General features: G+C 39.5%; 1 protein-coding gene across 2 annotated transcripts in view; it reads left to right on the top strand.

The window, feature by feature from the left end:
• Nucleotides 1-9,807, top strand: part of LRRC31 (leucine rich repeat containing 31) — a 20,478-nt gene that overhangs the window by 4,467 nt on the left and 6,204 nt on the right. Inside the window, exons 3-9 of one of the 2 annotated variants that reach the window (XM_019503273.1) lie at nucleotides 485-634; nucleotides 1,036-1,203; nucleotides 3,983-4,150; nucleotides 5,398-5,565; nucleotides 6,161-6,328; nucleotides 7,370-7,537; nucleotides 8,954-9,121. In XM_019503273.1, the coding sequence (XP_019358818.1) occupies nucleotides 485-634; nucleotides 1,036-1,203; nucleotides 3,983-4,150; nucleotides 5,398-5,565; nucleotides 6,161-6,328; nucleotides 7,370-7,537; nucleotides 8,954-9,121 (1,158 nt within the window). The remainder of the gene's footprint in view (nucleotides 1-484; nucleotides 635-1,035; nucleotides 1,204-3,982; nucleotides 4,151-5,397; nucleotides 5,566-6,160; nucleotides 6,329-7,369; nucleotides 7,538-8,953; nucleotides 9,122-9,807) is intronic. The other variant, XM_019503274.1, reaches the window with a different exon arrangement.

The following is a 9,807-nucleotide window of genomic DNA, read 5'->3' as shown; positions in this document are numbered from 1 at the left end:
TTAGGTCCCTTCCGACCCTACATCTATGAATCTATGAATTACGCCTGTGCTTGCAGTCCACACCAGCACTGCAGAAGTTGGGCTGACTTGAGGCAACTACATATGATTTACACAGGTGCCATGGTACACTATATACTTTGGTTAGAGTTCTACAAGCATGTCCTATGTTTGAATTGGTGCTGTTAATACCAAAAGTCTCTGGCATAGATCAACTTAAAGACTCCCTATGGCAGATTTTTCTCTCAATCAAGCTGCATGCAGGATATGGTGTACATGTTTCCATTACTCAGGATAACAATGGACAATAGACATGATCCAGGGTTTCCACCAGTAAACCCTGAAATCAAAATATAGCTATTGTCATGAATCTGGAAGATTTAGGACATTTCACAATATCTAAATCTGACAGCACTAGTTACATGAGACAAAATGTCATATATGACTTTACCTAGGATTTTTGCTTTTCCTTTTTTTGGTTATACAGATGAAGTTTCCCATAACATTTCTGAAACAGACTTAGTGTCTGGTAAATGGAAAGTTAAGCAGTTCATGAAGAAACTGGGCAAAAAGCCCAACAGCAAGAATATGGACCTAAATAACTGTGCATTAAATGAAACAGATTTAATGGAGCTGAGTAAGTACACATTTTTTCATCTATACTCCAAAAGCTAATGGAACAGAGTTTTCAGTTCTCATTCCTAATGAATTTGTTCAGCTATCCTCCTTCAGCCTCTCTCTTTAATAGTGATATTTTGCTTTCCTTCAGCATCATTCATAAAATGCATTCAAAGCATTTTACAAATATTGATTAACAAATCTGACTTCACAGTATCTCACAGTTTACTTACTGGCAGTACATTGGTATATACCTGAGACAGGTATATACCAATGTACTGCCAGTAAGTAAACTGAACTACAGAGAGTTCATCCTAAGTGCAAATTGCTCTGCATTACATTACCTCATTGGTTCAATAATTGACATACTGACCCACCCATGTTCACAAATCCAGGTTGTTTGGTTGTTGTATATTTTAGGTGGCCTGTTACCTTTCCTACCTGAGCTGGAAGAGATCAATCTTTCCTGGAATGATTTTATAGGCGGAACTCTGAAACCTCTGACCCTTCAACTACATCATGTGAGCAAGTTAAAATCCCTCCGACTAAACAACTGCAGGATGACAGCTGAGGATATTGCTTCTTTAGGTATGGCATAGCTGGTATATGTATTCTTCAACAAGGTTGTTACAAAGGATAACTTGCAAGCCATTAAATGTGCTCTTCCAGCATGCTACAGCAATCAAATCTCAACCTGTGCCCTACATGACAATGTAAACAGTCAGCTGCAAACAAACAAAATCTACTTGTATGCGAGTAACTTTGCTCTTCGCCCATGAGTTTTTAAGGGGATTACTCACAGACATGAAGTTACTCACATGCAGAAGGGTTGAGGAGTTTCTATAAGATTTACTCCAAGTGCTGTCATGTTTTAGCAATAGACTTAAATGCCCTCCTAGTGGACTCCTTGGACTAGGAGAAAATTGATCAAATCATAGCAGAGGTTACACCGTGCTGAGACCTTAACAGCAGAAGGGCTGTCACTTCCATGAGAGCAATAGAGATCACTTGTCATTTTCTGTGAGGAGTTTGACCTAGTTTCTCTTTGCACTTACTGTTTTGCTCTGATTGGCTGTGAGCATCCAGCTCACAAAGGGCAGGACTCCATCTGAGAGTTGCTACGAGTGTAAAGGCTCTGACTGAGCACAGAATTCCCTGCCTTGAGTGAACTCATTGTGTGCACACAAAGGAGGGGCAAACCCAGGGGAATTTGACTCATACCAAATAACCCATGAGCTTTTCATCTGGATGAATGATCTTTCCTGTCAATGTGGCCCAGCCTTTTTCTTTCTGCAAGGGAGATTCTTATAGCAGAAATTGTTGTAACTAAGGAATGGACTTCACTTTCAACTGGGGGAAAGGGGGGAAGATCTATCCCCGCAGAGGCTGGCACATCTGGATACTCTATCCAAAAGCAGTGGTCACATTTGGTGACCGCTAGTGCTAGATAAATGCCTGCTTGAACATGCAAATATCTGTGAAGATGTCAGAGTGAAAAAATGCAGGGAGGCGTATTCACATTTAAGAAAGTGTAGGCCTGAGAATACCGAAATCCAGTCCACCCCCTACTGTGGCACTGACTGACCTGTGTGAGAAGTGGTAGAGAACTATCTTTGTAGCTGTTGGCCTTTATTTGTCTTTAGGGTGGGAAATGTGTCTGGAATGCTCTTCTCAGTACCATGCAGAAACACCCTGTGCTGCTGAGGAACAACAGTGTCTCAATGGAAAAGTATTTTTAGCTTTCAAGAGTCGGAAAGTAAATGTGACAGATGGATAAATATGAGGAGATATGTTTAGATTTCTCTCCCTCTCTTTCTCTTACTTGGACTTGCATAGTCATTTAATACAGAGCAACAGGAATCTCATTTTGTTATAAACCTGGAAAACTATTAGTAGAACATACTAAGACAGAAGGATTTTCCCATTAAATTTTAATTCTGAATGATCATGTATGTTAGGAATGTAGATCAAACAAATCTTTATCTAGTTTTTAACAGTTTGAACTTGTATTTATCATGTTGTCAGATCAACTGATATCAAGGGGAAGCTAGTTTAAGCTGTTACAAGGTTCCCTCCACCCTACCCCCCCTGCAAGGAAAATGAGCTCGCCTTTTAACCGTTTTGTATTACAGTTCATAACTAGCACTCCTATCATGTGCATAGATGTCTCCCCATACCCCAGAGCTTGTTCCTGAAGTATAAGCTTTGCAGTGGAATAGCAGCATTTCAAAGAAATGCTGACGCAATGTAAACTGTTGCCGAAGAAGTGTCAAAGAGGCAAGGAGCAGGTTAGATCTTTCTCAGTGCATCTACATGTGCAATTAATGCAAACCAATAAATGCCAGAGCAGTTTGAGCTGGAGTAAACTACTCCTGAGCACAGCATCTACACGTACATCCAGGACAGCAGCAATTTTAGCCACAGGAGAGCAGCCTCAGATTCTGGGTCGCAGCAGAGGGTCTGACTGGGGCATGAGGGTGCTGAAGGTGCAAAGCCATGTGGCTGGGTGGCAGGCAGGGGTCTATCCCACTGCTGGCTGGGCTGACTGGGTGTAATTTACATCCGCAGTCAACATCTACATATGCCGTTAATTGCATTAAATTACTTTGGTATAAGATATTATTGTCCCCAACAGTATTACCTGACTGCAGCATTAATTAGTTGACTGCAGCCTAATACCATCCCATGTGTAGACGGTGACGTTACTCTGCAGCTAATTAGTCTATTCCATAGTAAAGCACATGTGCAGATGTGGCCTCTGAATACATCTAAGATGGTTTCTGCCTGTACAATTACCTGAGCCCTCCAGGCTCTCTTTTATTTAAGAAAGCCATTCTGAGCCTAAGTAATGCTTGAGTTTGTTCCATTTGCCAGAAATTAAACTTTTAAAGCTTAGGAAAAAGCTATGGGGATTTCTGGTATCTCAGTGCTACCCTCATTTGAGATGGTCTCCAGAACTGAGGCAGTTGGAAATTTGACAAGCTTCTAAAGGTGCAGAAATATAATGGGCAATAAATATAGGCCTGCCACTTCTACTGATTCCCCTGTAGACTAGAAATTCGAGGCATTTGGCAGAGGTCAGCAGGGAAAGTCAAATGTTGTTGCCTTTTCTTAGACCAGGCTACATGTTAAAGGTTAGCATAGGAGGCATGAGCTGGGTTAATACTGTATCTGTTGAGCAATGTGTGTCTTTACATAAAATAAAACAAATGCTGGTACTGACTTTCATTAAAAAAATCAAGCAAACAATATAAAAGAACATAATTCAATTGAGAATTAAATGGCTGCCTTCATGTAGTGGAAAACTGTATTTTTGTCCTGTACTCATGTAATGAACTCTCTTAGGCTTGTGGGTGTTTTGTTACAGGAGAAGCACTTGAAATCATTCCTTTTCTGGAAGAACTGGATTTGTCCTGGAATAGCAACATAGGTGGAAAACTGTCCCTCTTAACAAAAAAGATCCAGAAAGGAAGCAAAATCAAAATCCTGAAAGTGATAGATTGCAATCTAGAAGCAAAAGATGGAGAATCTCTAGGTGAGTCCCTCACATTTTTGTGCCAAAATATTGACTTCTCAAAAATGTAACTATGATTTTAACTTCAGCCTGTTCCAAGAATAGGAAGTTCAGTGTTGATTTAAAATTATTAAATGATCAGTGTTGCCATGTAAAAGTACTGATTTTTATTTCCAAATAACCTATTTTTTTCAAAACAAAACATGGGGCATAGTATGGTTTTATGATGAAAACATGGGGTTAAGAAGGGTGTCTAGGCTTGAACCATTCTGCCAGTGATTTCCTGTGTGTCCTTGGGCAAGATATTTAAGCCAAATATTTAAATCTGGTTGCCTCAACCTAAATAAACTAATACATATTCAGTCATTTGAATAAAAGTGGTTGGATTTTCAGATATCCAGAGACTCTTCAGAGACTCCTATGGGAGTTTCAAGTACATAGCTTTTTTGCAAAGCAGGTACCCACAACCTGAACCCAGTGAACCTCATTACATGGTCAGGGATCAAGTTTGTAGGTGTTGGCCCACTTCTATGCATGTCTTGGTTTTACTCATCTCTAAATGAGGACAAAGATATGTTTCACAACATTCTTGTTTGGCCTAAAATGCATTTTTACAGGGACCTCAAGTAAAAGGAGTTGGAGAACTGCAAAATGCAGTTGCTTACTCCCATTGTTGGGCCATGGTAAAGTATTGTTGGTCCTTGTAAAGATGGATGTTTTCTGAACCTCACAGTTCTATTTTTCTTGTTAGTGGTTGGGAGGTCACTGAGTCAGCAAATCTAGTTAGTGGTTATAACACTTCTCTTCCTCCACAATGTAATCCCCTTTGTTCTTTAGAAGTGATTCTATATTTTTAAGTCTTTCTGACTGAAAACAAGCCTGTCTTCCCCTTCCTCAAGACTAGAATCCCTCTAGTATGTAATCTACCGACAGAACATAAGACTTCATCCTTTTTATTAGCATTTATTCTTCCCTACTCCCTTCCCAGTTTCTTGTTCCACTCTGTCTGTGTATATTTTTCCACCCTTATCACACAATTTTTTCAGTGATTTTGTTTTTTCTTGTCCCTTACAAATTCTTTTCACTGTATTTCTTAAATAGAACAATAGCCCACAGGGTCTCAATACATTTTTAATCCATTTTGTTAGAATGATCTGGGGTATAGGCATAACAAGCTGGTGCATTCCTGCTTATACTGGTATTTTGTGCAAGAGCTTCTCTGTAGACTTGATAAATAATCAAATCTGTTTTTCTGTTTTTACTACCAGCCCAGATTCTCAATGTAATCCACCACCTCAAAGTGTTAGATCTCTCCATTAACCAAAAAATAGGCTGTAACCTGAAGAGCATTGCCCAGGAACTGAAAAATGTGCCTGGCTTGGAAGAATTACATTTGCACATGTGTGGAGTTAGGAAAGATGGCCTCCAGTCTTTAGGTGAGTCTGGATTTAGAATGATTTAAGGTTTGCAACCACAAATCTGAATCTAAAAGTCTTCTAAGGAAAAGTCAAGGAGATAAGTGCTTTTTGTGGCAGTTCTGAGGGCATCAATGGTTCTCTATTTTTTGAGGACTGAGTTGTTCAATGATCACCAATTAAAGGCCACAGAGACTTTTGGTACTAGCCTACTGGTCCACATTCAGCTCAAGGACAGTGACTAAAAGACTCATCAGATGGTTGTTCAATTTGTCTGGATGTAATGTGCTGGCTTTCTGGGTCTAGTTCCCAATAGGCTAATTATCCACAACACAAAACTCATTACCATAGCTGGCCCTACTTTGCACCCTTCATGACAGTCTCAGCAAAGAGAGTAAAGATTTAGTGGATATGAAGGGTGATCTCCTTGCTTTAAGGTGATTCATTGAGGAAGTTCTGCAATGTTGCTAAGTTTGCCTGGAGAAGCTGTCTTGAGGCTGTCATGTTAATGCCCTTTGCAAACATTAAATTTAGGACAACAAACATTAAAGCAACAATCTGCTTTCTGTGTTAGCGTAACATTTTGTGACCATGAATGTGGTCTTTTATGTTTTAGACACTGCCTTCCAGTACCTGCTGGAGCTAAGAAAATTAGATCTATCATGCAATAAAGAGATTGGTAGAGGGTTTGAGGACTCAGCAGCTCATCTGGCCAATCTAAAAGACCTTGAAGTTCTCGATCTTCACCAGTGCTGTATCACAGAGGAAGACCTGGCAGTTCTCAGTAAGAACCTTTTTAGGAAATCCAATGAGAATACATATGTACATAATTTCTGAAGCTGTCTCAGAGACAGAGGACAGTCTCATTGAATTCCTTTCCAGTAGATTTCAGTAGTCAGGTCTGCTTTTTCTCTGTGAAGCTTTGGGAGTGCAGTGGAGAGTTAACCTAATAGTAAAATGGACTTCAGTTAAGACACTGGGCTGGGAGTCTTGACATTGGGCAAATCACCAAGGCACTGATCCTGTGAGGTACTGAGGACTTACATCTGGCATTGTTCAGCACCTCAGCTAGCCTCAATTGAAAAATAAGGTTAGTGTTACCTATCTCATAGACATTTTGAGACACTTACCAGTAGTTCTCTTATGTTTGTGAAGTGCTTTGAGGGTGGATGGTTCTATCTCAGAGCTAAATAAGATGATAACATTATAAATGATAGGCAAGCACACTAATGGGATATATCTCAATGAAAGACGCATAAGCATTGTGGATAGATTTTCAGAAAACCTGCAGAAAATCAGTAGTCCTGGAGAGAGCAGGGGGTGGACACTCATGACCATGAAGAGTCCTTGTTTCTGAGGGACTTGAGTCTCTTCATGGCTTCAGGAGATGAATAGGAGGGGAAAATGAACACCCCTGTGACTCACAGGAGTAATTTAGTCAAAGCAGAAGCAGAGGCAGAAGATGGAGGGGAAGCTTGCCCTGTAGTTGTTCATGCTGTCTCTGTTCTGTGGGGAAACAAGATTTCAGACTCCAAGACTTTGTTGTTCAAACCCCTCTCAAGAGCACTAATTGCACTTTGTTATAGGACGTGTGTAGCAGTTGAGATTACCAAAATGGGAGGTGGAATTAACTCTTTATTCCATAAATATTCTCATTGAAAACCATGGGACTATTTATGGAGGAAAGTACTACCAGCATGAGCATGGGTGTGTGAATCTGACTCCGTGTTTTGGGTATGAAAAAGAAATTGCAGCAAATAAAAATTCAACTATGGAGTATAGGCAACACAGTGATGGTCTAATAAAGATTTCCTTATTTTTTAAGCCCAAGTGATACCTTTACTCTCAAGTCTTCAAGAGCTGAATTTATCATCTAATAAAAATATTGGCATGTCTTCTGATCACCTGCTCAGCAGACTCAGATTTTTACCCAAGTTGAAATCTGTGATCATCAGCAATTGCTCTTTACAGAAAGCTTCCTTTGCATCACTAGGTAGGAATTCTTTTTTCTTGACTACATTATTAGCATACATTTTTATGTAGCAGGACAGGAAAGGTCAAGAAGTTTTCACTATCCTTTGATGGGCTTCTGAAGATCTGTGGTCAGATTTTGGTGTAAATCATAAACAACAGCACATGTGTTAGTCAGACCATGTCTCTGTCCATTCACGTCACAAAACCAATTTGGCCAGATGGCATGGGGAAATCTTGAAGTGAAACACAAAAAGGTGCTGTAAGTTGGGACTGACACACATTGTAACTGCAGCTTCCCACATCATGCTTAGGAACATAGGACTGGAAAGAGCCTCCTAGGCCACTGTGTCTGGTCCCAGATTTAATCTAGGCTTGCTAATACTTCCTTTTCTAAATACCTATAATTTACTCCCTAATTTTAGAAGAGAAAGCTACAGTCCAGGATCTCATATTATCCTGGAATTATAGTAATTAGTGTAATAATTATTTACTTAAAACTTATTGTTAATATTTGCCAAGCTAATGCTCTAGGGATCTTAGTATGTGTCTAGAATAGAGACCAAAAGTTATGAGTCTTCAATGTTTGACTGAGATTTTCTCATTTCACTCTGCTAACACCAAAAGATACTCTTTGGCCCCATTAGGCACAATAGGTAGCCACTGATAGGGTTAAAACAGGGATTATAGTGTTAGGAACAAAAAGAACTACATTGAAACACCATGGGGAGACACAAAAGTATCCCTGAAGCTAACAAAGAATGCTTAAAACCAGTCTCATATCTAGCCACTGCAGACTATTGTGGATGAGATGTTGTTCTGAATCCCTTTGCAAGGGAATGCAAAAACTGCATCCAAAGGGGTATGCTAATTCTTATATATTAACAATTGTTTATTAATGCTGGTCCTAATAAAATCAGTAACAAAAGTTCATTGGCTTCAGAGAAGGCACAATCAGGCTGCAACTGATTTGATGTCTTGGCAGGATATATGCTACAGAAATGCAAATTCTAATTAGATAATAGTGAGAGACTGATCTCTCGAAAATCAGCCTGGTCAGGAAACACAGTGGACTTCACCTTGCAGGAATAGGTTTGAAGAAAGAATTGCGTTTACATTGGATTAAAATAGTTAGATTTTCTCCTTTAAATTAGATTGATTTCATTTGGGGAGAGACAAGGCCAGTATTCCTAATATTTTTTAATAAGTAGGAAAAAGATTTGTCTGTCTTAAAGTCTGGTTCTAGATTTACAGGATGTTTCATTCTTTAAAAAGTATTTGAAACATTTCTGACTTTTACTAAGATCCAATAAACCTTTCTAAGCACAAGTAGGCAATGCACTACAAGCCTATTTACAGGTGACTAGACAGGGGGTATCTATTAAGATATGGATGTCTTCTTCTAGTAAACAGAAGTTGCTGGTGCTAATCTTTTCAGCTGAAGCTGCCCTTCACCTTCCTGATCTGGAGATATTAGACCTTTCTTGGAACAAGTGCGTTGGTGGAAACCTAAAGCTGCTTTTGGAAGCACTAAAGCTTGCAACCGCGATTCGAGTACTGATACTGAGCAGCTGCAACTTGGCAGCTGGGGATCTGGCTCTCCTAGGTATGTGTAATATGGTATTTACTAACACTCAAGCAACCGCTGCATTTAGACCACAAGTCAGAGGCGACTTGTTCTGTGGGAATAGCTGATTTCTGAACAAATTAGATGACAGGAGGCAGAATGCAGCAGTATTTTTTCCCTCAAGGAGTTTTTGATTTTGCCGTCTTCTCTGCATCATGCACCATGCAAAAACTGAAAAGGGTATAGATCCTGCAGGATAAATATGCATAGAATGGAGCTATCTGAATTGATATACAAATGCAACACTTAGAAGAAGATAAATGTATGATATAAAGATTTGTTCTGTAATTTGTATGATATAAAGATTTGTTCTGTACAATCACAATTGCTGGGCTCAGTAGTTCTAGATCCTGGATATTTTGTCAGCATTACCGGAAGATCAGTGGTGCCAGTGTTCACAGTTTTACATGTTTTTTTTTTAAAAGCACCAGTTCCTGGAGTCATGCATTAGGGGGAAAATGAATATCAACTTGTAAAAAAATCAGTATCAGTTTTATGTCTTCTTCCTGCTGCTTCCCTCCTGGCCTCTCCACAGTGAGGGCTGGCTCTATTGTTGAATGGCTTCATTAGCACTTTTTCTCTTTCCAAACTTCACTGTAAAACCTTCCTGCTCATTTCATCCATACTCAATGCTGTACTCCATCCAACTTACCTTCCACTTCTGA

Source organism: Gavialis gangeticus, unplaced genomic scaffold (assembly GCF_001723915.1).
Source record: "Gavialis gangeticus isolate Ggan-Ray unplaced genomic scaffold, GavGan_comp1, whole genome shotgun sequence".
Lineage (NCBI taxonomy): Eukaryota > Metazoa > Chordata > Crocodylia > Gavialidae > Gavialis > Gavialis gangeticus.
The sequence above is the reverse complement of the archived record's forward strand: the minus strand, read 5'-3'. Positions and strand labels throughout refer to the sequence as shown.